This window comes from Crocodylus porosus, unplaced genomic scaffold, assembly GCF_001723895.1.
Source record: "Crocodylus porosus isolate Cpor-Errol unplaced genomic scaffold, CroPor_comp1, whole genome shotgun sequence".
NCBI classification, from domain to species: Eukaryota; Metazoa; Chordata; order Crocodylia; family Crocodylidae; genus Crocodylus; species Crocodylus porosus.
In genome coordinates, this window is record NW_017728890.1 from 634,247 (window position 1) to 662,240 (window position 27,994).

Sequence of the window (27,994 nt, forward strand, 5' to 3'; positions counted from 1 at the left end):
GGCATTTTTGTGCTGGCAGACTGGCACCTAGAGGCCTTAAGCATAGGGCCTCAGGCCCTGTTCCTTTAAAATCAATTTGCAAGGCAATCCAACTCAACCCTTTCAAGGTAAGGCCATGCCCTTTATATCTGCCAATGAGGCAGCAGGAAGACAGAGGCAGCTGCTGCAGCGGGCTGATCTCATGTCTATAAATACCAGGCTGGAGAGCTGGCCCCTTCTGGTCATGTGGGCTCCCCTGAACCTCATACTCCTTTGGTCCAAACTCTTCCTTTCTGTGTCACTCACTTTTGCTGCCGTTTTCTTTTTCTTCACCTTCTTCCCGTTTTCCCAGAAAAGGAAAGAGTTGCCAGGTGAGTGGGGATGGGCAGAGCATTGAAAGCATCTGGCTGTGCACAACCTGGATCCTGCCAGCGATCGCCCTCTTGATTTCAATGGGGCGACCGATCGCCTGAAATACACCCAGCCATGGGAGCTCCAGCCTGTCCTCAGTTCTAGCTCTTAGTGAGTGGAACCAGGGGGTTCTGGCCAGGATGCAAGTGTGCATGTACAGTGCACGACGGGAGGCAGCAGGTGCATGAAGAGGTTGGGTATTTGGGGATGCAAGTTGGGGCCAGCAGGAGCAACAGCAGGGCAAATCTAGTGTGGGAAATGGTTCTTCAAATGGATGCATGGGCAGATATTTCAGAGGATGCTGGACTGTATGGAGAGTGAGCAAGACAAAGTCCCTGGAGCTGGGACTAAGCCTATGAATGGTGCATTAGAAGGCATGGTGTGCCTGGCTCTTAGGTGGAGGGGATCACAAGTAGGCTGGAGGGGTGGGGATTTCAGCAGGCTGTGGAAGAGAAGGGTCTCAAGCATGGGAATGCCAGGCAGCAAGATCGGGGAAAGTACGCCATGCAGGACTGCCAAGGTGAATGCTGTTTCAGGAGGCTGTTCAGAGTGATAAGCACTGAGAGAGCTCTGGCATGCCCCTAGAAGGAGGCTGGAGCAACGGCCTTCTGCTCCCCATCACCCAAGCCCCAGTGAGACGGACACTTTGCCAACAAATGCCTAGCAGTGAACACCAAGGGTCCCGTGCCACACTGAGACTGGGCCGATGATTCAGCAGGCCGGCGTTACCCCAGCTCTCTCCGACTGGGTACTCTGGGCATCTACAGCTGGCTCAGGATGCCAGGAGTCCCCATGTTGGGAAGGAAAGCCTGCTGGCACTGCTGCGGAGGCCTGGGACTGGGCCCAAGGGGGTTCATGGACTGTCCCGATTGAAGCCCAGGGAGGCGCTATTGATCCTGATGCTGCAGCTGCTAAGTGAACCCCAGGGCATGTCAAACGATACAGTGCAGTCTCTGAGCAATAGCTGGTCGTTGCCCAGATGTGGGATGTAGAATGATCCAGATGTTTGGGGGACAGTTGGGATACAGGCAGAGCCTTCTCGGAGGAAAACAAGAGCGAGGAGGACGGTCTCAGTTACGAGAGGGGTTAGACAAGGCTGCTGCCTGCAGCGACAGACTGGATGACCCAGTCCTGTGCTCCTTGTGGCTAAGACGCTGGACTGGGACTCAAGAGAGGTTCCCAGCTCTGTCACATAAGCACCTTCTCTGACCTTGGGCAAGTCACTTAAGCCTTGATTCAGCAAGGCTCGACACCCCATTGCTGCCAGCATAGCAGGGCTGTGGGCTGAAGAAACCTCCATCTGGCTTCAGGGGGTGGGATATGCATGAGAAGGACCATCACAAAGAACAAAGGCACGGGCTTCTAGCGGCATCACAACCCATGCTCCGTGCAGGGGAGAGAAAGCTTGTGGGGGCAGACTGACACTGTATGGGGCAGAGGGCTTGGCCTGAAGGGTAGGAAGGCACTAGAGGTGCCTGGCCAACCATGGCATTTTGGAGGGTAGAGAGCCTTCAGCGAGGTGCAGCTGTAGGTCATAAGCCCCAAGCTTGCCCCATTTCTTTCTGGGTTGTTGGCTGCCTCCATGGTGCTGCCCTTGCCCCGGTCTGATTTCTGAGGGCGTCAGACATATGGGACAGGATGGAGCCAGGAGCTGGCAGAGCCCAGGTCTGGCCCTGGGTGAAGAAGGCATCAATTTGTCTCCAGCCAGCTTCTGAAGGGAAGACAAATGTGCCCTCAAGTTTCCTCAGCCTAGCCCTCCACCCTCCTGGCAGCAGGGGCACAAGGCAGATGTCAGTCACTCCCCTGGATGTTCCTCTAAGCAGCTCAGGGTGCTGCTGGAGTTGCTCCCAAGGGGTCCTCTGGGCTGCCCTCTTTCTTTTGCCTTGGGACAGCCCTTATCCGTCTCCTTCCCTTTGGTCCCCAAGTACTGCCATTCCCCTGGATGGCATCGAGGGCAGAGTTTAAAGGGTCTTTGATTCGGAGACAGCTGCAGGCCTTACAGAGCAGACAGAGGTGCCAACCACTTTTCAGGCTCTGCAGAAGCAGTGAAGCCCCTTTGTATAGAGACGGCTGGGATGGTAAGAGGCGAGCGCAGAGGCGCCGGGCTGCAGCCAGAAGATGTGCAGATGCTCTCCTGTCTTCTGCTGGCTCCCGGGGTCCTTCTGGAGCTGGCGTCTTGCTGGGGTGCAGCCTAGCAGCTTAGTGGTGGCGACTGCCACCAAAAGACCTGGTGGAAAAGCACTGCCTCTGCACAGATGAGGCCACAGAGGCAGTTTCTCCCTGCACCTTGCCTCAGCTGCAGCATCGCCCCCAGTTCAGGCTGGGTGGGCAGAGAGGACAGGGGAGGTGCTTTGCATGCACAGACGTGTGGGTCTGTCCTCATGCCAGAGCTTTGTGTGGGGGCCAAGGAGCTTTGCATCCACCCTCCCTGTTCCTGGCCAGGCTGGGAGACCCAGATCTCCCTTCCTCACTGGCACTACACTTGGGCTTTTGCTAGGCATGGGAAGGATAGTCCAATGGTTAGGACACTAACCTAAGGCTTGGGGCAGCCAGGTTCAAGTTCCCTCTGCCACATACTCCCAGAGTGACCTCAGGCACATTATTTAGTATCTTGGTTCTCTCTCCCCATGCCTCGCCGGGAGGGGGAATGCCTCTGTGATGGCAAGATGCAGCTGACGGTAACATGGGGCAGCAGGGAAGCATTTCATTGGAACTAGAGCAGCACCTCAGGCTGAACTGGGTTGGGGAGGGGGAACCGATACCCAGCTCCACGGTGCAAAACCTATGTCTTAGACCATGCCCAAGAGAACTTGCTGTTTAGCTCCGTTTGTCACCTCAAAATCAGGCCCCCTGATGTGGGGCTGGGGTGGAGGGAGCAGCACTCATGGATCTGTTCCTGCTTCTTCCCTGAAGATGTTGATGTGTCGGTGGGACTCGGGACTCCACGGAGCCCAGGCAGGAGGCAGCATGAGGGTGTCCCATGTTGGCGGTGTCTTGGGGATGGCATGAGCAAGACCCCCTTGCAGTTAATGCCAGGCTGGTGCCTGCGTGGCCAGGTTTATCTTTCCCTTTTGATCTCTAACCCTCATTCAAAAAAATCCCTACTGTTCTGCAGAACTTCCCACCTGGTACAACAGGGGACACCCTTGGCAAAGCTTTCTGAGCACAGCAAGCAGCATCTCAGCCAAGTTCGGGTTTCATTGCTCTCAGACGGAGACCCTGTCCCTGGCCAAAAGCTGTACGGCTTTCACTACAGGGAAAGCACAGCCACCCTTGAATGCAGCTAACCTAGCATCAAAGTGCTTAGCCTGAAAGCTCTCCATGGCAGGAACCATGTTTCGCCATATGTTGGTACAGCGCCTGGCATGACAGGGTCCTGCTTTTGTCTGAGTCAGTGCAACACCAGCAGTAACTGTCCCCATTCCTGGTGTTTCTACAGATGTCTCACCTTGGGGTAGAAAGAGTTGGCCCAATTTCACTTCTGTTCCAAGCCCCTTTCTGGACAGCTGCCCTTCCTCATTCTCGCATCCAGCACTTCCATGGTTCTGGGGGCCAACGCTGCAGAGAAATGCTCAGGAAAGGTTTCACTGGAGAGAAAAAAAAGTCTGACGACATTTCTATTAACTTCTATTAATGTTAGACCATCATTTCTTTGAGACAAAACCTTAAAAAGCTGCCTGAAAATTCCCCTTTCGGTAAAAAGGGCCTGATTCTTAATTCCCTGAAGGTCGTCTTCACAGCAACTATAAAAACGGGTCTGGAAATGAATAGAAATGTCATTCACCTTCATTTTTGATTGATCCTAATCTGGCCTGGTGCAGCTGCTTTCATCGATTCATTTCACTGCATGAGTCTGGACCGTGATCTGTGCTTTAGGAACAGGGAAACTGAGGCAGAGGGCAGTGCCCGCGAAGTCGCTCAGCAAATCAATAGCAGAGCTGGAAGGCTTTTTCCACTCCCCAGCTAATGGCCTGGGCAGGACTGCTAATCAGTGCTTCTGTTTGGATTTGCAAAACCCTGTCTGCTGGACTGCAGGAATTTGGATCAAAGGCAGCTAGTAGTAGGTGCATGCTGCTTTCAGCAGTTAGGAGCATTCGAGGACAATATCAACGGGGGTGATATTAGGTTCTGCCATCTGATTATTGTGTGGGGTCCTGGTTATTGTGCGTTGCAGCGTTCACTCCCAGGGAGTGGCTCTGCAGGGCAGTGGTGTGTAAAAGAACTTGAAATGCCCTGGCATATGGCCTGCTGCCGCGTCCCATCAGGCGCGCTGAGCCCTCTGCCCATACACACATCCCGATTTAGGTGTGGCTGACACTGCACAAGGCAGTGACATTTTGGCTTGTCATTCGCTGCAGGGAGGCACATCGAAAGGCGATAGCGCCGGCTGCACGAGGCGCATCTGAGCTCAGAGGCAGCACGGCCGGCAGGCGGGCGGGAGGCACCAAGAAGGGGCTGCTACGCCTCAGTGCTATTAGATCTACTCTTGTTTTCCAGCTAAGAAAAAGATGCAGCCACAGGAAAGAAGCGAGCACGCGTACAGCCTGGGGACCGGGAAGGCCATCGCCGTGCTGACCTCAGGAGGAGATGCCCAGGGTAAGAGGCCATGTCCACAGGCTGAGTTTGCATTTGGAGTTTGTTTGCTCGGTGAAGAGTCGGTCTGTGGCTGCCGTGGGTTTCTGGGGGCCTCGATCCTTTTTGGTGGGTGGAAGTGGAACAACCATGGTCCTGAGACTCACTCATTGAATGTCTCGCTTAGCTGAGCATCTGAAAACCTTCAGTTGCTTTTGTGCTTGCCCTAGAAATACGTTGGCAAAAAGCATTTGGGGAAATCCAGTCCTAATCTTTTGAAGAACTCCAGTCTTGAATCCACTATTCCTCCAGTGCTCTAAGTCATGCATCCAGCCCTTGAAAATCCTAAAATTGCCTTAGAAGTCCTGGGATAAAAACCCCAGGGCATTCTGGGTTCTTTTTAATTTGCCTTTTAGCATTTGGAGCCTTTACAGGGTCCTGTTTTTAAGCTGTAACCAGAGCTAGAAATATCTGGTTAGAAAGGGCAAGGGAATTCCCACATAATCACGTGACTCCAGCAGCTGGGATCTGGAGAATACTAATTAGACCAGGACTCATGATGAGCATCACAGGGTGTTAGTTTAGATCAGATTCCTACTTAGCTCAGATGGTCAGGAGTTTAACCCCCTCTGGGGGAGCAGTGGAGGGCTTTATGCCACAGGATGGCACCACAAGTGTGTTATAAACTGAAAGGGGGCATCTCATTTCAGGGGCTTTGTTTCAGAGGGGAAGATATATAAAGCAGAACACTCCCCCAAAAAAGTAGGCATCATTAAAAGTTGCACCGCTATAATATTGAAACACTTCAAATGTGGCTAAACAATAAATTAAAAAAATGGGTTTTTATATATTTATGCACATTAGCATTTTAAAATATGCACATTTTAATCTGCATTCATTGGTTGGCTTTAAAATGTACCTTATTTATTCACATACCATGCTCACTTTTCTCCTCAAAAATTAAAAATTGAAAATTAGCATGTGTCTTGCACTAGGACATTGATTCAAAGCAGTTTGGTTAAAAGGAAAGGACCTCAGAAGATCACTGAGTCCCCCAGGGCAGGAAGTCAGCAGGGATCGTAGGATCCCAGCAAGAAAAGCATCCAAATATTTCTTGAAGGCATTCAAAGTAGGTGCTTGAACCACCTCTGGCGGCAGGCTATTCCAGGCCTTGGGGCCTCCGACAGTAAAGTTCTTCCTTTTGTCCAGCCTGAAAAGGTCATGGAGGAGTTTGTGACCGTTCAACCTTGTCATCCTCGGGGTGCTCTGCTGACATCTTTTTGTCTTCATTCTGTCTTCCCCAAACAAGGCATGTGTCTTATTTGGAGGCGTGTAGTATATGAGTAAATACGGTAGTTGAACTCAAAAGCAGCACTTTCTAGCATGGATCACTACGTAGTTCTGAAAACACGGGGTTGACCAATACCCTTCCAAATGGAGGATGGCATTTTCAAGTACTTTATTGCTGGGAAGGATTTTGGAAGTGGTGGGTTTTTTGTTTTGTTTTGGTTTTTTGTCCCAAATCGTGAGAGATTTTCTACTGAAACAAGAATTCTTCACAAGACTCGAAGAGAAGGCAGAAACCTGCCCTGCAGAAGCAACGTGCAGCAACAGGCGGTGGATTGGCATGTGATGGATTCGAGTGTGGTTGTTCAGCATTCAACTGTGTGTGGTTCTTCTGCAAGGTGGCCCTGGGATATTGCCCCTCTGGTAGGCAGAAGGGGCAGGAAAGCACAGACAGGCTACCCAGCCCTCAACAGAAAGAAGTGGGGAGCAGTGGAGGGCCTCTGGGGTCTGTCGAGCCAAGGGAGCAAGGGCGATAGCTTGGGGTAGCCTGCCAGGGTGTGTATATAAGGCACGAGGTAAAGCAAGATGGCAACGTCACTACCCAGTTGGAGGAGACTCTGGAGAGATGCAGATGGGGCCTGCTACGTGCACAGAGTGGGTGAGTGAGCTGCCCAGAGATGGCTGTTAACACTGGAGATGAACGCAGGCTCCATGCATATCTAGATGCATGAAAGCTACTGCACATTGCACTGAAGCATGGAGAAGTTCCCTGCGTAACTGCAGAGAGGCTGAGATGGGCTCCAGGACCTCCTCAGTAGAAGTACAAAGCAAACCGGGCATTGGCCAAAGAGCCCCCTGAGACAGCACGAAGTAGATGAGACAGGTTGGAGCACTTGGCAAGAGCTGGGAGCTGTTGGCGCCATTTTGCAGAAAGAGCCTGGAGTCTCGGTAGTGCTCCAGCAGCCTTGGCAAACAGAATTGAGGCTCCCACCTTGAAGCCACACTGCTGCAGGACAGAAATGAGGGAGGTGAGAGCCCTGGAGCTGGTCACCTTGGAAGGGCCACTCTGGGCACTGCATGCAGGTTCCCAGTGCCCCACTGCCTGGGGGTGCAAGATGAGCAGCTCTGAGATGAAGAGTCCCAGGAAGGAAACGTGCCCTCCCCTGCAGTTGTAACACCTGCCAGCCAGCCCATCGGGGCTCCGTGGGCACTGGCAGACCTTGCTGAAGCAGAGGGGCCAGCTCACTCCCTTGTCTCCAAGCTTAAATGATGGAGCCTTAAACACCCCTTGGTGCAGTGACAGCTCGCACAACAGAAGCCACCACCCAAGGCACCAGGCTGAACCAGCGTGGGGCACCAACTGGTGGAGCTGCACACGTGGCAAGCCGAAGAGAGCCCCTAAGCAAGCTGAGAGTGGCTGATGGTGCAGCCAGGGGGGATCTAGGCTAGAGGTCCTTTGGAGCAGGGCTCCAGTGGGAAAGGCAGGTGAGGAGACTGGGAAACTGGGAGCCAGGAATGGACCCTGCTGTTCTTTGCATGGCCGGTGGTCGAGCTGGAAGGATGCCCAGTCTAGAGCTCAACACTGCAGGGGCGGAGCTCAAGCAGCCACCTCCTGTCTGAATCCGCTGGGCATGACTGCCTCTTCTGGATCCCCTCCGTGGGTTGAGGATTCAGCCAGAGTTCAGGACTCAGGGTGCCTTCTGACTGGCTATCTGATTTGAACCAAGCTGCCAGCCCTGTGGGAGACAGTGCAGGGCCTGTTCCTCTCTCTGACACTGCCCTACTGTGTAACCTTGGCCGGGTCCCTTGTCCATCCTGATGCCTCTGTTTCTCCAGGCCTTGAGCAGGTCAGAAATGGCCTGGATATACTGGAGCCTGCTTCAGTGCAGGAGCTGAGCCAGAAGATCCATCAACATCCTTCCACTCCTAGATTTTATGGATTAATCTCTGCATTCCCCTGCTGTTCCCTCAGCAGCCGTTTGAGGAGTTGAGATGAGGCTGGTTGTTAGCTGGACTTCTCCCCATCACCCTCCAGCCTAATGAGCTCTTGTCCTAACGATGCAACAGGCTGGCAGCTGTGGCTGCAGCCTCTCCTTGAGACAGTCACATGAGCATGAGGTGGGGGGAGGCTTCCTGGGCAGGCAGGGGCTTGGGTTACCTCCCTGGCAGGGTATCTGCAGGCAGGCTGGGCATCAAGGAGCATTACAGGCACTTGCTGGTAAAGGTCAGTGCCTCAAAAATAAAACGTGAAAGTCATGCCCAGGATCAGATGCAGGGACTGTGTCGTGTTGGAGCCACCGGCATGAGTGGGGAGCAAGGCAGGGCTGGGTTATGGGCAGAGGCTGGGGGCTCTGAGACACCCCCGTGAGAGGCAGAGGGAGGTTTTGGGGTGGGCTGTTGTTGCCCCTGAGCAAAGCGCAGGGAACAGAGGCTGCAGAGAGGACACCAGGGGGTGGATTCCTCCTTGTCCCCTGCTCTGTGCAGCCAGCTGGCCCCTGCAGACATGCGGCCTAGTCTCAGCCCTGCCACTGACCTGCCATGAACCTTGGGCAGGTCCCTTCTCTTCTCTGTCCCCTCCCCTGCTTTGCCTCTCTTGTCTGCTGAGGCTCTGAGACAGGCCTGAATCCCCAACAGCCCCTAGCACAAAGGGGCACCCTCCCATCTCTCCCACGCTACTGTGCATGAGGGGCAAAGCCCGCTCTCCACTTGGCTTTGCCGGCTGGGACCCTGATCTGGCGTGGAGAAGGCTGCCAAGCGGAGAGTCGGCCACATCCCTGGGTTCTACCCGTAATGGCATTGGGGATGAAGTCACACAAGGGCTCGGCCCAGGTCTGATGTGCCCAGGCCTGGTCCGTGCTCTGCTCTAAGTCATGGGTCTGCTCTGATGCTCGCGGCTTCTGAGGGATCCTCTCACCTAGGATCCCTCTGAGCCCAGCCCAGCCAGGACGTCACTCTGTACAGTCCCAGGCAGCTCCTTCAGGTGCCTGCTGTGAGGCCACATCCCCGGGCAAACTGCCTCTTGCCCCAAAGCTGTGGAGCTGTTTGGATCAGCTCTCCTGGCACAGCCTTTGGAGCAGAGATACTTCCCCTACCCAGTCAATGGGCACCAGGGCTGCATGGACGGTGAGGCTGAGCGCTGCCAGCATAACAAGCACCACGGCCGGTGTGTCCTGGCCAGGGAATGGGGCATAAGAGACTTTGGTTCACAGCCCGCCACTGACTCCCTCTGTGACCGTGAGCTTGTCACTTAGTGCAAAATCCAACCTGACCCCCACTTAGGCATTGCAGCAGCTAAAAAATAGGTCCCAAGAAGCGATACAGAGACATGGGGCTGGGGGCTGAGGTCCAGAGGGGAAAGGTGCCTCTAGGGCCATGCAAGGAGCCCAGAAGCTGGGTGGGAGCTCCCACAGTGGGGGGGAAGGCAGCAGAAGCACATCTGCCAAGCAGGCATCTCCATCCCCTTGGGACATGGAGTGCGGAGTCCCCTGGTGAGCGCCAACAGTGCTCTGGGCAGTGCAGGGGAGTCTAGTGGGTAGAGCAGTCGCCGTAGAAACAGGACCCTCCATAGCCTGTGGGGATTCAAACCCTATCTCCCTGATGCTAAGACCAGTAAGGGGACTTGGGGCACAGGGAGAGGCCCCTGGTCTTCAGCTGGGGTCACCAGCCATGCCTCTGTCCCCAGGGTTCAGAACCAGCTGGGGCTGCTCTGAGATGCCCCAGCCCGCTGCTCCCGGGTGAGACTCATTTCTCTGTCTCTCTCTCCCTCCAGGCATGAATGCAGCTGTCCGGGCCGTGGTCCGAGTGGGCATCTACACAGGCGCCAAGGTGTACTTTGTTCATGAGGTTGGTACGCTCGCTTCCTGCTGAAGCGGGTTCTCCCCTCTCTGCCCCCTGGCCAGTAGCCCGGCCCCTCTCTGGGGCTGCATCCTGGAATAGCATTGCACAGGACAGCAAGGAAACCCCACAGCAAGGGGCAGCAGCCCGTGAAACTGCAAGAGGGTTCACTGGGCGCTTCACATACCCCACTGCATTTAGTCTCTAACCCACCTCCACCTAGGAACTGGAACTGCAGGTCAAGGGACCTCCAAAGATTAGTGGCCCATTGGGCTACTGTGGTTCAGGTAATGCCAGCTACTGCAGCCCACAGCACGCTAGGAAGGTGGTTGCTTCACCCCCAACTGTCTTGGACTCCCCAGCCTGAAGGACCAGGAGCCACTGATGGGTGGGCAGATCAAAAGACATCACATGGAAGCGGTGCTCCTCTCCTGACCAAGATGCATGGGGCGGCAGTGAAATGCAGGCCAGGGCATATCTGTTGGTCTGGCAGCACCTGTAGGAACCATGCACCATGGAACATCTTGCCAGGGCCCAGGTCATATTATGCACTTAGTACTGGAAATATCCATTGTTGTGGCAGAATGTGAGAAGAAGAGACATGGACCCAGAAGGACCTTCCTTCACCCACTGGGAAAGATGAATAGATTCACTCTGCACCAGCCCCAGGGACCACATGTCCCAGAAAGATCCTCCAAGCACCATCCTGCATCCAGTGACAAGGCCAACAGGAAAGCAAGAGGTCACTTGAGGCCAAGACTCCCAAATGCTGATTCAGACTCATGGTGATGTTCTGGAGTTCAGGATATGCTACCTCAAATGAAGAGACCAGCATTAACCGTGCTCTGTTAGCTCCACTCTCCAGCTTTGGACCTGACTTTGGATAGGAAGAGTCGTCTCTCTGGGTGGGAGTGGGTCAGTGCAAGGAGAAAGCTGGTTATCTTTAGACTGTAGCTTGCTGTTGACTGTTAAATATAGTCTGTCTCTCTATATATGCTCCCATATGCATCCATCCACTGCTATATGTAGCCGTCTCCCATATTTCTAACATCCCCATCATTGTGGTATCCGGGCATGAGAGATAAATTACCCTAATCCAAGTCTGTTTCCTAATACTCAGAGCTGCAGTTGCAAAGGCCCCTTTCCTACAAAAGCATCTTGAGCAGAGGCTGCTTCTGACTTGCCCTCACCTCTCACGTTTCCTTCTAGGGTTACCAGGGGCTGGTCGATGGCGGTGACAACATCAAGGAGGCAACATGGGAGAGTGTGTCAATGATGCTGCAGCTGGTAAGTCCTGGCAGAAATCTCCTTCTTCCCGGCAGAAGGCAAAAGGGAGAGGGAGAGAGAGACCCAGACCAGCTGAGGCTCAGGGGTTTTCAGAGAAGCCCAAGGGACTTAGACACTGAACTTCATTGAATTTCAGTGGGGTTTAGTTGCAGTTTTGTGGAAGTCAAAACCTCCTGCAGGAACTTGATGGTTTCACTGCAATTTTATTTTGAGAAAAAATAATTGAAGGAAATTCTTCTTTGAGAACAAAACATACCAGGCTTGAGAGACGGCGGTTTCTATTGGGAACGTATTGTGCAGCATGCTATGAACTCTAATCTAAAAAAGACCCTATTGAAACAGAATGATGCCATTTTCCCAAAATAGAACATTTTAAATTGCACCATTTGTTGGTGGGGGAATAACTGTTGTTCGGTTGGAGGTGTCACAGCAGCATTGGCCTGTGCCTTGGATTGCACGCAGTAGGAATACCATGTTTCAGCCCCCTTGTTCACTGCATGTGGAACACAGGGTACACCAGCCCTGGCTTTGCCCCCATGCCCGCACCTACTAGGCAGGGCTGGAGAGAGGGGGTGGGATCAGAAGCTGAATCTGCTTCTCATCTCCCCACTGCTACCAGCTGTGGGAATCAAGGTTTAGGTCTTAGTTCAAATCCCAGAAGAAGCTAGGAGTGTAAAACAGGCCGTGCCCCCTGTCCCTGACCCCTTTGAGATCATACAGTCACAGAATCATAGAAAATGAGGGTGGGAAGGGACCTCAGGAGGTCACATCTAGTTCAACTCCCTGCTCCAAGCGGGACCAGGCTCAGCTATATCATCCCAGCCAAGACTTTGTCTACTCGGGTCTAAAAAACCTCCAAGGATGGAGAGTCCACAGTCTCTCTGGGTAACCTGTTCCAGTGTTTTACTACCCTCCTAGCGAGAACATTCTTCCTAATATCTAACCACTGGACTTACACTGGACAGAGGTGGGAACGGCATTCAAAGTTCCCGCAGAAGGGCAGGCAAGGGGTGGATGCGGCTGCCCTGTGGCCTTAACCAGAGTCCCCTGGACTCACCAGCACCCAGACTTGTGTCTCCCACACTCCCCTCCTCCCTGGAGCTGTTTACTTGTCCATCAGCTTTAAATGTCAGGGTGATTTCAGGGAAAGGTCCCTGCGAGGAGGGAAATGAGTCAAACTTCTTGACCTTTTCCCACCAGGGTCATTGACAAGCATTTGGGCAGTCAAGTGTCACCCGATCCCTGGGGGTGGGGTACCTCCAGCCCCTGGGCCCAAAATAACAAGAAACTGGAGAGCCAAATGGCTGTGCTTGTGACCGGCCCCACACTTGGGTTTCACAAACAAGGACCCCAGGACCCAGGATTTGCCCTTCTCCTCACACTGGGCCATGCTGGAGACATGAGGGCTGGTATCTGCTCCAAAGCATGCATTCATTGCTGTCTGGGCCTCGAGACTCTCCTGTGGCATGGGAGCATAAAGGAGGACTCTGGAGTGAACCCAGACCATGACAGCAATAGCCCAAGGGCAGAACTGACCCTGCAGCAGGCTCTGATGCTGCCACAACAGTAGTACATTGCTCCATGGACAGAGTAAATGATGATGTTGGGGAATCAGCACTGTGTCAATGTAAAGTGGTAGCAGACAGATGAGCTCTGAGCTAGGGAACTTTGCCAAAGCTGATGAAGAGTGAGCGCTGAAAGAACCAGGGGTAAAAGTTACACTGGAGTCGGTGTCATCTGTCTCCATCTGTCCTGGGGTAGCTGTTCAGCAAAGGCAAACTGGCTACCTGTTCCCCTACCAGCTGGCAGGAAAGCCCTCTCATAGTCAGGCTAGATATCAGGAGGCACTACTTCACTGTCCGGACGGCTAGGAGCTGGAACCAACTTCCAAGGGAAGTGGTGCTTGCCCCTACCCTGGGGGTCTTCAAAAGGAGGCTAGACAGCCACCAAGCTGGGGTCATTTGACCCCTGCATCCTTTCCTGCCCATGGCAGGGGGTCAGTTTAGATGATCTGCTTAGGTCCCTTCCGTCCCTAACAACTATGAAACTATAGTCGCTGCCCATGTGAGCTACCCCAGGACAGTGCATATCTGTCCATGCCACTTTTCTATTGGCTTCTGTACCTAGATCAGCTCCCAGGCAGGGTCTACAAAGCCCCCCTGGGTGGGTCGGGAGAGTTATAAGTGCTCATTCCCCACTGACCTGCCTCATGCCCCCTTCCCCCAGGGTGGCACCGTGATCGGGAGTGCCCGGTGCCAGGATTTCCGCACACGTGAAGGCCGCCTCAAAGCTGCTCGCAACCTGGTGAAGAGAGGCATCACTAACCTATGCGTCATCGGTGGCGATGGCAGCCTCACTGGAGCTGACACCTTCCGGGCCGAGTGGAGTGGCTTGCTAGCAGACTTGGTGAAGACAGGTAGCATTGGGGATGGGGAAGATGCTGCCAGGATAGCTTGGGGCCCATAGCACATGGCACTGCCCTTTCTCAGCTGGTTCTGGCTGCTCCCTTCCCTTCCCTCCCTCCATGATGAAACCTGCAGCCCATGAGCGCAACAGCTCGGAGACACCGTCATGCCCACAGGACACGAACTCATCTAGGTACACGCAATCCCTGAGGCCCACTCTGGCCCCAAGACCCCTCTCTCACCAGTTCTCTTTCCCACAGTGCCCTTTAATATCTGCTAGTCCATGCATGTTACACTACTAAGGCCACTCCTGCCCATGCCTGCCCTATTCCCACCCCCAGGCATACACCGGAAGAAGGTGGGAACGGCAACCAGAAGAGCTGGCTGGGAGGTTGGGCAGAGATGAGGGTTGGGTTGGCCACCTCCCGTGTTCCCTGGGCCTGTTGGTCCCTCCCTGCAGGTGGCATCACGGCGGATGAGGCGAAGAAGTCCAGTTTCCTAAATATTGTGGGCATGGTCGGTTCCATTGACAATGACTTCTGCGGCACTGACATGACCATCGGCACCGACTCTGCCCTGCACCGCATCATGGAGATCGTGGATGCCATCACTACCACAGCCCAGAGGTAATGCCTCGGGGCTCACATCTTCCCTCTCAGCATCCAGAATGGAAGCTAAGACTGTCCGGAGCCCAGGGACCACAAAGGCTTAAGGGAGACAAAGCCAAATCTGCCTTTATTAGTGACTACAATAGCCCAAGGAAAATCAGGCCCAGTCCAGGGCCCCAATCCTGCTGTGAGACCAATGCTGGCACAAGAGTCCACCAGGGTGGATTTAATGCATTGGCAAGACAATGATGATGCTGATGAAGTTGTGGGAAGGCCCAGCTGAGATCAGGGCCCCACTGTACTGTGAGCGGTTGGAGCAAAGACCATCTCTTGCGTGGTGTGTTTGTACAGCTCCAAGCACCCTGGGGTCCTAGTTGCTGCCTGCAGCTTCCGACCATGACTGCAATACAAATGACTACTACTAATTGGTGCATCTACACAAGGTGCTTACTGCACATTGGCCTAATAACACTGTGCAGCTAATAGCCTACTATATAGTGTTATTAGGCTAATGCTCAGTAAGTGTCATTAAAACTACTGTGTGCCAGCACTAATGCATTGTAACTTTAGGTACTGCGCAGTTAGTTTGTCCTTTGTTAAGGAAGTAGTAAACTAAATGTGTAGAATCTAAGGTGCATTAATGAAGTGTAGATGCTCCCGCTAAGTAGTAAGATTATGCAAATGATATGTGAAAGCCAGGCCCAGCCCCAAAGCTCATGTGCTCACAAGACAAGCCAAACACATGGGGGAAACTGAGGCAGAGAGAACAGACTTGTCCATGTCACGCAGCAGAACCCAGGCACCTGCAGCCCCAGGCCTGGCCCCAGCATATGAGCCTCATGCCCCCAGCTCTGTGGGTGTGGTGCAGTGTCCATGCTAGCTGCTGTAACCAGCCCTTTTCTCTTATTTCTTGTAGCCACCAGCGGACGTTTGTGCTAGAGGTGATGGGCCGGCACTGCGGGTGAGTGACCGTCTTCTGCCATCCCCCTGTCCTCAGAGGCAGCCTGCAGAGAGGTGCCCCTGGCTTGGAGGAAGGACCGGTGTACTCTGTCCTCTACACACCAGGCCTATTGCTCCCCAGCTCCCATGCCTCCCACCCCCTAGCTGATAACATAGCCCCAGGGGTGTTTCTTGTGGAGCTGGCAGGGGTCCTAGCTGGATCTGTGCTGCTGGAGGGAGTGTGGACCCCAGTGCTCATTACCCATCTCCTTGCCCCCAGGCTGAGGCCCTGATCCACCCCCCAGGGCAGGCAATGGGCCTGATCCTCGGCCTGCGTGTGGATGTGGCTCTGTTGAAATCCCAGCTGCACTCCAGCCTGGGTTAGCCAGGCTGGAGGAGCACAACGGTCCCGGTCAGGGTTTGCTGCTGGTGAAAGCCTGCCCCCAAGGTACAGGGTCTCGGCTCTCCTGGGGGTCTTCAATATAGGCCTTGAATTGAGGAGCGCATAGTGCCCAGGGCTGGCTCTGCCATGCCCAGGCTCAGGTCTCTGAGCCTGGACGAGTTCTGTTCCCAGCCTTGACCCCCCAGACTACATGCAAATCAGTATAGCGAGGAGGTGGGGCACTTCCTGTCACATCGAGGCTGACACGGAGCCTTTCATATTAATATTATTTTATATTAATATTTGTAAGTTGAAATGTATATATATTTATATTAATCACCCAACAGTGTTTCTGCAGTGTCCCAGCATCCCCACACTGCTCCTCCCCTTCTGCATGACCCCCAAACCCCAGCAACTGCCCATCAGCCTTGCCTGGTGCACTGACCCCTCTCTCCCTCTAGCTACCTGGCTCTGGTGACTTCTCTGGCCTGCGGCGCTGACTGGGTGTTCATCCCTGAGTCTCCCCCTGAGGATGACTGGGAGGATCACTTGTGCAGGAGGCTCACTGAGGTAAGGGGGCAGGATTCCCACTCAGGTCCCGCTCATGGTGAAGCTCATTGCCTTGCTCCAGCTTCTTGCTGAATGAGATTCCTCCCTGGAAAGGTTAGACCTGGTGTAGACGTGCAGATGAGCTCTGGATATTGAACTGTTCAAGGACTCCACCAATGGTTGGGATTTGGAGGAGATGCAGGTGATACAGGTCACTTATTTCCTTGGGGCATTTGCTGTTTGTTCACGGGGTGTGACTACAGAGGCCCCAGACAGCAAGAACAGCAAGGATCAGGCTGTCTCCTTGTTCGCAGCTCCCACATTTGCCTCTCCAGCGAGCTCTGTGCTCCAAGAAGCTTTGCCCTGTTGCGGAGCCTTCACCCCACTGCCTCTCAGACACTCTTGGCAGCAGCTTAGCAATTGCCTCACTCTGGCATCTGCAGCAGACGCTGGAGGAACCTCCTAGCTCTGCTTTGCTCAGCATGTACCTGGGGCGGCAGCCTGTTACTGAGCCAGTTGTCCTGGCACAGAGGGGCATTTAATTGCTTCTTCCATTTAGCCTGAGTGAAGGGTGCTGGATGGCAGCTCTTTCACAGGTTCTAGGCTCACACAGGGCAGGGGCTTTATTGGAATATAAGAAATATCCTACTGGGTCAACCTGTCTAGCCCAGCGGCCCATCTGCAGGAGCGGCAGCTTCAGAGGAAACTGGATATATCTAGAGTGATTTCCCCTCCCTGTCCTCCACTATTACTGGCTTAGAGGTGCCGAAGGAAATATCTCCAACCACTCCATTCAACAGCTCTTAACAGAGTTCTCATCTGTGAATTTGTCTAGTCCCTGGCTGTGCTATATGCCTCTACCACCTCCTGTAGCAATGAATTCCACAAGTAAATTATGCTTTACATAAAATAGTACATTCTCTTGTTAGTTTGCAACCCTTCTTCTACTAATTTCAGTGGATGCCCCCTAGTTCTAGTGCTCTGGAGCCTGGAGAACAACAGAGTTCCCTGTTCACTTTGTCCATACCACGCCCTCCATGATTTTATAGACCTCTGTCAAATCCCCCCTCAGCTTTCTCCTTTCCAAACTGAAGAGTCCTAGCCTTTTTAGTCTCTTCTGGCCTGGCAGCTGCTTCAGGTTCTGGTCATTTTGGTTACCCTTCTCTATACCTTTTCCCATCATACTACATCCATTTCTACTGTATCCTATTCCATGCCGCTGTATGGGGTGGATAACTCCCACCTTTCCTGCCGTGTTAAGAGCATCACCCCATCTGCTTGCCCTCTCCTTCCTTTTTTTCCAGACCAGAGGCCGGGGATCACGGCTGAACATCATCATTGTGGCTGAAGGTGCCATTGACAAGCATGGGAAGGCCATCACTTCAGAGGACATCAAGAGTGTGAGTGGGGCCTAGGGCTACTGGGTGCCCACAGGATGCATCTCGTATGTACATGCTTTACCAGACTGCACTGGGTAGCTCCGGCACTAAAACAAAAGGGCCAAATCCTTGGTGGAGGCAAACCAGCATTGCTCCGCCACCTTCAAGAGGGACCCAAGTTTGCCCCAAATGGGTCCACTCAGAAAGGTCCAAACACAATGAGGATAATGCAACCTCTCAGGAGGACACCCCAGGAAGATTTTGCTCAGTGAGCCGTGGGGCTGGGTGAAGTTTTCCCTGCTGTTCCTCAGGCAATAGATAAACCAAGGCAACATCCAGCCAAAAGCTTTGGCTTAGTTTCAAAGCAATGTTGTTCTATGTCAGCGTTGATGGCATTTGCTTTTTTACAGAGGGGGAAAAGGGGAGGGTCTCACAGCTTGGAAATACAGTGGGGCGACCCAAAACAATGGGTTTATTCAAGCTTTTCAGGTCAGCCACTACATGTCTCCTTGTTGTGTGGCTGGGCTGGGCAGGCCCTGGCTTCAGATAACTTCAGCACGGCTGCCATTCCCACACACAGACCACATCTACTGTGGGTACAAGGCATGTCAGGGAAGCCCAGTGAGGGGTCCATCTCCACCCCTGCAGTGTCCAGCCCAAACACTGGAGGTGAAGGACTCTCCCATGTTTGTCTTTCCCCTTCAGCTGGTGGTGAAGCGCCTGGGCTATGACACGAGAGTCACCATCCTCGGGCACGTGCAGCGTGGCGGGACACCCTCCGCCTTCGACCGCATCCTGGTATGCACTGGGGGACGTCTCCTTGGCGGCCAATGTTAGGTGATGAAAGGAGGCTGCGTCTCGCACCAAGTCTCAGCGCCTCTGGGCAGCAGCTGGGGATGGGAATGTCTGCCAGGGGCTAGGATGAATGGGTTTTCCCCCCCAGACACAGCACATGGCCCAGGGGGAACTTGCACCCTAGACCTCCCTGGCATGGAGAGACCAGGGAGGAATCCCAGAGCAGAGAGAGGTCCCAGGACCTTAGTGGGGGTCTTCAGTGATGCATTTGCCCAGGGTTCGTCTGGCTTCCTGCCTACACTACATAACCTTGCCCCGTAATCCCTGAACCCAGCCTGTGTCTTGTAGTCAAGCAAGTGCCAGGTCAGCTCCAGGCCACTACAAAGAGAGGGGGGACTAAGGACTGGCCCCGTGTTTGGGGCACAAATGGGAACAAGGACTTCAAGGAGGGATTGAGCTATCCAGTGTGGAACAAAGCTGTGTCTCTTCTGCTGCCTCAGGGGAGCCGGATGGGGGTGGAAGCTGTCATGGCCTTGCTGGAGGGGACCCCTGACAGCCCAGCGTGCGTGGTTAGCCTGTCCGGCAACCAGGCTGTCCGCCTGCCACTCATGGAGTGCGTCCAGGTGGTGAGTGTTGCGGTGGTGTGAGCCACGCTAGATGCTGCATAGATGTGTGGTGAAGGGCCAGGCCTGCCCCAAGAGCTCACAGCCTGGAGCGATGAGACTGAGAGGCGGGGGATGAGGTCAGCATTCGCTTTAGGATTGATTAGCAGCCTGTAGCCAACAAAGAGCTGCCACTCACAATGTACCAACCACCTCCCCAGAATTGGGGAGCACTGTCGACCTCAGGGGGCTCCTGCTTCCAATTAGCCAAGTGGCTAATCAAGGCAGTCTGCAGTTTTACGCCTGGCTCATGGCCACATCTCCATGCATGACCCCACCTCTCCTGGGGGCAGCATCAGAGTATGATACAGCTCTGGGAGCTATTGTATGAAGCTCTCTGCAGACTCAGGCAGGCATCAATCACGTTCAGGCTATATTTCCTCTGAGAGCCCTTGGCACAACCAGCCATCCCTATTCCTTCACCCAGATCTGCTCCTGGTTAGGCTGAGGTGGGTGCGTCAGGCAACTTCTTTCCTTCCAACAGACCAAAGACGTCACAACAGCGATGAAAGAGGGCCGGTTCGATGACGCCGTCAAGCTGAGGGGAAGGTGAGTGCCCAGCTACTTGAAGCAAGCGCTGCAATGATCCCGGAGCTTGGAGGTCTTGAAATATGCTCTGTGACGATATCGTATCCCCAGCCCTTCTCCATCAGTTGACCTCACAGCCCTTCACTCGGGACTGGAATCATCATCCACACTTTCCATGTGGCAGAGTTGAGGCACAAAAGGGAGAAGTGACTTGCCCAGGATCAACCAGCAGGGCAGTGGTGGAAACAGAACAGGACCCAGGTGTCCTGGGACCCAGTCCAATGCTTCATCATGAGGCCGCTCTTTGATAGACAAACAGTTCTCTAAGGAGACCTGACTGAGAGATTTTCCAAGGCAGCCATGAGAACAATCTCATCTGCTAAGAAGTGGGTGCTGGGGAAATGATCCTTGCGCCCGGGCATGGGGTCTTATCTGTGGCTTCATTAGACATCCTGTTTGAAGCAATGCACTCCCAGACAGCAGGCTCCGGGCTGGGTGCAGGGATTGAGGACAAGGCCCCATTAGCTTTTTGCCAGTTGTGTAGTCATGAGTCCTTCACTGTTTCCTCCTTGCAGGAGTTTCCAGAACAACTGGAACGTGTACAAGTTGCTGGCCCATGTGCGCCCACCCCCCACCAAGGTATGAGGGGATCGGGCTGGCTCAGGGCCCCCTGAACTGCCAGCAGGGCTGGGCGCTCAGAGGGGCAGGCTCCTGACAGCTTTACTCTCAGCAGGGGTAGGCAGCCTTGTGCCCCTGAGGACTGCTATGGCCAGGGGCTGCATGAGGGCCAGGCCATTGGGGAACGCCTGGGACAGCTCCAGAGGGTCCTGCTATAGAGCTATGCCAACATCACACCCTGGGGTTCCCTCCTGCCACATGGTGCCCATGCAGGCACCGCAGCATGCGTCATCAGTGGGACGTGGCCTGCCTCTTCCCTGGACAGGGATTTCCAATGCTGGGCAAGGGCTTTCTATTGTCCCCATGTCTGTCTTCCCCCCCAACCTTTGCAGAGCGGTTATAACTTGGCTGTGCTGAATGTCGGTGCCCCAGCTGCTGGCATGAATGCGGCTGTGAGATCAACTGTCAGGATTGGGATCATCCACGGGCACAGGATGCTGGCAGTGCACGACGGGTTCGAGGGGCTCGCAGAAGGAAAGGTACCACTGAGGGCAAGGCAGCTCCCCCTCCACTGGTCTCCCCCTGCCCTGTGCAGGGTCCTGGCAGCGTAGGAGTGCTGGGGGGAGAGGGGACAGCTGCAGGGAGCTGACGACACGGGGGTATAGCGTAGCTGTTCCACTTGGCAACAGCTACAGGGCAAAAGGTGCTTGAACCAAGGATGCTGTCAGAAGGCAGGGCTCAGGGGACTGAGGGGTCAAGTCAGCAGGCCAGGCTGGGAAAGCACTTGATAGATGAGCTGAGCTGCAGCCTAAACTGTGCAGGGAAGCCAGCAACAGGGCTGCTGCCTTGGGGGATGGCAAGCTCGGCAAGGCAGGGAACGAATGACATGGAGGAGGGAAGGCTGCGTGGACTCAGACACCATGTCGATACCCAAAAGGTGCCTTTAGGTGAGCAGCAGTGGCAGCTGCTCCATTGGCCGTGACAGGCTGTAGGGAAAGCCCTGCGGGTTCTCCAGTGCTGGTGGAAACACTTCCCAAGGGCAGAGGCAGTGGAGAATCAAGCCCCATCTCATGCTGTCACAGCTACCTGGCCCCAAACCCACAGCAGTTCTTTTGGGGCAGTCTGCAGGCTCTGGTTCTGGGAGCCGTATCCACGGCTGCCACATTGTTTGTGGAAGCCTCTCTGCCTTTCCCTTTTTGCTAGTAGATTATAGGCTTTTCCTCTTCCCACAGGTGGAGGAGATCGGATGGGCAGGCGTTGGCGGCTGGACTGGGCTGGGCGGATCGAAGCTTGGGACAAAAAGGTAGGGTAGGCATGGGGGGCGGGAAACAATGGCTCGATCTGTCACATGAGGGGACCTCGGGCACATCACAGAGCAAGGCTGTGGCCCTAGGTAGCTTGGTCTTCACAGATCCTGCCTCGTACCAACAACTGGTGCTCTACATTTCTCCCAGCGAATGCTGGGCCCTCTGTCTGCCCACCCCTGCCAGGCCCGGCAAACCTGTCCTGCTCCCAATGCCTTTGGGGTGGCCTAGTCCCAGGAGGACGAGCTGATGCCTCCTCCTGTATTTCTGCTTCCAACAGGACCCTGCCTAAGAAATACTTTGAGCAGATCAGTGCAACCATCAATGATTTCAGCATCCATGGGCTGATCATCATTGGGGGCTTTGAGGTGAGTCTGATGAGGCTGCAGTGAGTCTCTTCATGCCAGCTGCTGAGTCTCCTCTGGAGCAGGGCACAGCCCGTAGTCAGATTCACCAGGGCACTAACAAACTTGGCTGCTGTTAACAGTGGGCTGATCGCTTCTGGGCCCCTTCCCTCCACCTCTTCTCAGCTTCTCAAGCTCAGGGTCCTTCCCATCTTGCCATTGCCATGGGTAGGATTTCCCACAGGCTCCACACCCTCCTGCTCCCTAGTGCAGCTTCCAAGGTGCATTAGATCATAAAGCTCCTGAGCCCTCCAGTTCCTGGAGAGAACCCAGATGTGCTTGTGTGGGATACCTTCAAGGGAGCCTGGCCTTCTACCTTTAGGGGTGTGAGGATCTCCCACAGGATTGCTGCTGCCCCAGCCCTAAGTTACAATAGAAATTGTCTTGGTTCTTTGTTGTGGGGGTCAAAGAATCCCTTTCTGGTCCTGGCTGGGCTCGTGCAGCCCCTAGCACAGCAGGGTCCTGGTCCACACTGGGACTCCTGACCACTGCAGCCTTGCTAACCATTAAGCCAGTGGCTCTCGACCAGGGTGCCACAAGAACCTACCAAGGGTGCCATGACACCGCCACTGCCCGCTGCCATTGCCGCAGGGTGAAAGTCCCCCGTATGCCTGCTTCTGGGAGATACCATGTAGGGTCAGACCAGCAAGGGCTGCATTCCTACCACCGCTGGTTTCCACCCCGGCTTTGCAAGACACACATAGTGCAGATCCACCTGGCCATGGCAGCACTGGCAGTGGGGTGAATGCAGTTATAATGACTGAATCAATTAAGAGCATGATAATTAATAACAGAATTATATCCATATTATAATATTCATAAATTAGTTGGCAAAGAGAACACCACTACATTTTGAGACACTTTGGAGAGGGCCTTGAGTCTCAAAAGTTTCAGCAGCACTGCCCTTGGCATTATGAAGAGCTCTCTACTCAGAGCTCCAGGGAGAAGCGTGACGCCAGTGAGAAGTCTGGGTCTGCTCCATGCCACTCAGCCTCCCTCCCTGTGCTCTGCAGGCTTTCACCGGGAGCCTGGAGATGATAGATGGCCGGGCCAAGTTCGAGGAGCTGTGCATCCCTATCTGTGTGATTCCAGCCACTGTGTCCAACAACGTCCCTGGCTCTGACTTCAGCATTGGCGCGGACACTGCCCTCAACACCATCACCATGGTAATGCCCTTGGCTTCTTGCCTTTGCTAAAGAAACCTCCACGCTGGCCCCAGCTGATGCCAGGCTGAATGGAAAGGGGCCCAAGCAGTTCCAGCTCTGGCAGGGGACCCCAAGGGCCTGTTGTTCTTGCAGCCCGATGGGACCATGCTCTGGGTTAGCGAGACACAGTGGGTTTGAAGGTCTCTCCCCTCCAGTGAAGAGTTTTGCCAGGTGTTGTTGAAAGCCCTCCCCCCACCCCACGAACAAGTGACTGTAGGCCATTCGAGGTTCCGTTTCATCCTTTCCCCTTCCACAGACCTGCGATCGGATCAAGCAATCTGCAGCTGGCACCAAGCGGCGGGTCTTCATCATCGAGACCATGGGAGGCTACTGTGGCTACCTGGCCACCATGGCTGGCCTGGCCGCTGGCGCTGATGCAGCCTATATCTATGAAGATCCTTTCACTATCCGGGACTTACAAGTGAGAATGCATCCAAGGGGAGTGGGCAGCGAGGGGCCTGGGATCCTTCTCTGAACACCCTTCTCTGTGCTCAGCCCTGTACAAGGCAAATGCATCCTAAAGGGATGGATTGGATTCACCTGGAGTCGCAGCACCCCCTGCTGGCCAGGCTTGGGTGACTAAAGGTGGGGTGTTTTGAGATCCAGAGGTTTCGATCTCTCTCCCCACCAGTGCTCTTCACTGGTCACTCCCAAGAGAAGGGTCACTGTACTGAGTGGAGTTTGCTTGCTTGGTCTCTTAACTGAAACCGCTGGAGAGGGGATCTGCACTGATTTCTTACTCTGAATAGCTGCATTCACAGCCCTTTTTCCAGAGGGTCTAAGCAACCATCCACCACTTCCTCTGGTAACAGATCAACGTGGAGCACTTGACTGAGAAGATGAAGACCACGGTCAAGAGAGGCCTGGTGTTGAGGTAACCAGCTGGCAGACTGCTCTGCCTGTGGACAGGGTCTCAGGCTGTAGTGCTAGACCGAGAGCCAGGACACCTGGGTTCTACCCCCAGTTCTGCATTGGTACGATGGATAACCCTGGGCAGGTCCCTTGCAACCTCTTCCTCATGTAAAACCAAGTGCAGCTGAAGAGGGACGCATATATGCCACAGGATTGGGAGTAGCCAGACAGGCCATCTGAATCCCAGGGCAAAGATCAAGAGGTGCTTTGGCAAACTGACCCATTCTCTCCTGCCAAATGATTCCAGTGCCTAAGTCTGACAGTCTTTCAATGAGGTTTAGGAGCATCTGTCACTTCAGCCCTTTGGGAAACGTTCCCTGCTGCCCTCTCAGACCTTTGCTATAGAAATCTCCCTACAGGACACAACAGTAACGAAGGAAATCCAGTCACAGTTGATCTCAAAGGCAGGCTGTTCCAAAAGGGCACAGCATCATAGTTGCTCCTTCCGGTCCCACCATATCCCTGTGCTACTGAATTTCCTCCCCATACCTGGTTCTTCCCTATCCATCCACTACTTGCAAGACAGGTTTGTTCCTAGTGTACCCTCACTCACTGCAGTGAGGGGGATGGTGTTGTACTTCCACAGGAATGAGAAGTGCAATGACAACTACACCACGGATTTCATCTTCAACTTGTACTCAGAGGAAGGCAAGGGCATCTTTGACTGCAGGAAGAATGTGCTGGGACACATGCAGCAGGTACAGCCAGCAGTGGGGGCATGAGGTCTCCCAGTCCCAGCTTGGGCTACATAAGCAGGATTGCTCCAATGGTGAGCAGCTGTGGGCAATGGCTGTCTTTGTCCCAGTGCTCAGAGCTGAGTCTATCAGGGGTCTGGGGATGGTATGGGGAGCATCTGACCTACCACAGCTGTGATCTTCCCTAGCTGTTACTTAATAAAAGGAGGGATTCTCCTGTGAGGCAGGGGGAAAACATGCTCCTCTCCCACTTCAGTGCCATCTACCAGCTGCCCAATGGCATCCTCCTCTGGGGATAAGCTGCCTCCAGCGCTGCCTTCTCACCAAGACAGGAGCAGGTTTTGTGAGCTCCAGTGGAGAGAACAGCACTGGAAGGAAAGCACCTGGTGGGGTCCTGCTCAAAGGAACAGGACAGGGATCAGGGCTGCTGGGGAGGTTGTACTGTCCCCACTGCAATAGATCCAGTCAGTGAAGGATCACAGAGCCTTTGAGAGGCAGCAAATGACACCCCTGCCTACGTGAAATCACTGGCTCCCTTTTTTTCCCCTCCCACAATGGCAGGGTGGCACCCCAACACCCTTCGACAGGAACTTTGGCACTAAAATGGGCACGAAGGCCGTAGCCTGGATCTCTGGGAAGATCAAGGAGTGCTCCCGGCATGGTAGGTGATGCTTCTCAGTGCTACGGTCGGTGCTTCTGGCAGATACCTGCCAGATGAACTTTGTGGGGCAGGGAGGGGTGCAAGGGCAGGTTGTTTCTCTCCTGCTGCTTGTGGGGGAGCCTGTTGCACTTGCAGTCAGTGCAGCCAGTCCCCAGAAACAGAAATTCACCAAGCAAACCCTCAAAAAGTAGCTAGATCTAGCACTATGATTGCCCAGTTGGCAACACTGCAGAGCTGGAGGCAAAGGTGCTTCTGCCACCTAGGGGCAGAGGTTGACCACTGCAAGCAGCCCACAATGCATCCTCCCACCAGATAAAGTTTTTTGCACCCATTTAGTCTAATAAAAGATATCACCTCTACCAAGAGTTCTTAATACTTTTGCCTGTAGACTAACATGCCTAAAACCTGTAGCCTCTTCCCACCAGAGGCCTTAGGACTTAAGGCCCCTGTCTTAGCCAATGTGATTTGCTTCTTCGTGTGGGGGGATGGAAATACTGAGTGGATCTCACTGTTCTTCCTCTGCAGGGCGCATCTTTGCGAACACCGCGGATTCAGCCTGTCTCCTGGGCATGCGCCGACGGAGCCTTGTCTTCCAGCCGCTCGCTGAACTCAAAGAGCAGACAGACTTTGAGTAGGTTTTCCCATTCTTCTCCCTGGTTTCCTGGGCTGACCCACTAAGGACAGGAAATTAGTCTTGGAAAGGATACAACTCTAGGAGCAGACCTGGTGACAGGGTTAAGATAGGGCACAGCTGGACATTGGGTCAGTTTCCCCATCAGCAAGGCCTTGCAAAAGAGAGTATTGCAAGGGGGATGGTGAAAGTGCTGTTGCTTCAGGAACAATCTGCACATGCTCAGAGCAGCTACAGCCTGGTCAGCATGAAAAGGAGGCTTTCTAAGCCAAAAACCAAACAAGAGCCAGGGTGTGGAGGCTGAAACCAAAGCCACCTTGCTGGACACAGGGTGCTAGTTTAATTGAGGTCCTTAGTCCACAAAGCCAGGTTTCCAAGGCCTAGACTGGACTGGCCACTGCTGTGAGTCTTTGCAGTAACACGGAGGGGTTTACTTAATGTCCTACTCTGGCATAGAGCTGGTGGTTTCATGAGCTGTTACATGGAAGTCGGACTTGATCAGAACGGTCCCTTCAAACCCTAGGAACAAATCATAGAAAATGAGGGTTGGACGGGAGCTCAGGAGGTCACATCAAGTCCAATCCTCTGCTCAAAGCAGGACCAGCCCCAGCTACATCATCCCAGCAAAGGCTTTGTCTAGCTGGGTTTTAAAAACCTCCAAGGATGGAGATTTTACCACCTCTCTGGGTAACCTGTTCCAGTACTTTCCTATTCTCCTACTAAGAAAGTTTTTTGTAATATCTAACCTAGCTTCCCTTGTTCTGTCATCTACCACTACTGCAAACAGTCCAGCTCTATCCTTTTTGTAACCACCCTTACAATCAAAACATCATTTTTGAGCCCAGTTTTTTCTCCTGCCCAGGCAGGGGGTCGGACTTGAAGATCTACAAGGTCCCTTCCAACCCTACTTCTACTATTCTATGATCAATACAAGTTAACACGTCCCTGCCCATTCCACATTACTTCCTCTTGAGAACCGCATCTGCCACAGACCCAGGGTCACAATCAGTGTTTTATCCATCGTGCCAACACCTCCAAGTCTTTTCCAATCGCACAAGCAATGCCAGAAATATGTCTGGTGATAAAGATTAGGGGGTCAGCAGGTCCCTTCCTAGCATATCGATTCTTATCATACACCATTTCTCTCTTCCCACCAGCCATCGCCTCCCCAAAGAGCAGTGGTGGCTCAAGCTTCGTCCCATCTTGAAGATCCTGGCCAAATACAAGATTGACTTGGATACCTCAGAGAAGGCTCACTTGGAACACATCATGCGCAAGAGAGTATCCATGGAGTCCAACATCTAAATAGGCTGAGGGGAAGCTACACAGCAGGAACACCCTGAGATCTTGCATTTTGTTTTTCTTTCATTGCTCCAGGGACCTCCAAAATAAATTCTTGCTCACTTCCCCACCTCTGCAGGCAGCAGTCTTGCCTATAGGTAGGAGAGACTGCCACAGCCACATGTGTGCAGAGGGAAACAATGAAAACGGCATCACACCGCAGTAGATACAGATACCTGGATTTATTGGTTGTAGAGCAATTGTGCAATTGTGAAACAGTTCCTGTTTATAGCTTCTCCTGCATGACTGAAATGGATGTCAGGCTTTTATTTTTATATATCCAAGTTTATCTTTCTAAAACACTAAAAGTAATTTGTTTTACTGTTCTGAAAACACACCGTGTTTGTCAACTGCCTCCTGTTACAGCTGGAGTCTGAAGTGACACAAAAATAAATGCTACAGGTAGAATTGCTGTGATGCCTCATTTTAATCCAAACTAAACAGGAACCATTGGCTGATGGTTTCACATGCAGGTCTGCGTGAAATCACTCTATCTGATCAATGGCAGGTGGACACCATGCCACATGTATGTACCCCTACCACCAGCCGCTTATGCCCAGCTAGCAGCATACAGCTAAGTACAGACCTGTTTCTGAGCTCACACAT

At 53.6% G+C, this 27,994-nt stretch overlaps 1 protein-coding gene across 1 annotated transcript; it reads left to right on the forward strand.

Annotated features, from left to right (window-relative positions):
• Positions 1-27,796, forward strand: PFKM (phosphofructokinase, muscle). Its single transcript, XM_019554948.1, has 23 exons — positions 1-350; positions 4,888-4,986; positions 10,019-10,092; positions 11,293-11,370; positions 13,597-13,786; positions 14,236-14,401; positions 15,300-15,344; positions 16,166-16,274; positions 17,558-17,653; positions 18,338-18,430; positions 18,928-19,053; positions 19,574-19,638; positions 20,193-20,256; positions 20,628-20,774; positions 21,468-21,538; positions 21,820-21,907; positions 22,957-23,109; positions 23,405-23,569; positions 23,961-24,022; positions 24,647-24,758; positions 25,317-25,416; positions 25,942-26,047; positions 27,205-27,796. Exons 1-23 carry the CDS (start codon positions 116-118, stop codon positions 27,350-27,352), a joined length of 2,592 nt encoding a protein of 863 aa, XP_019410493.1. The 5' UTR covers positions 1-115; the 3' UTR covers positions 27,353-27,796.
• Positions 27,797-27,994: the final 198 nt, after the last annotated feature.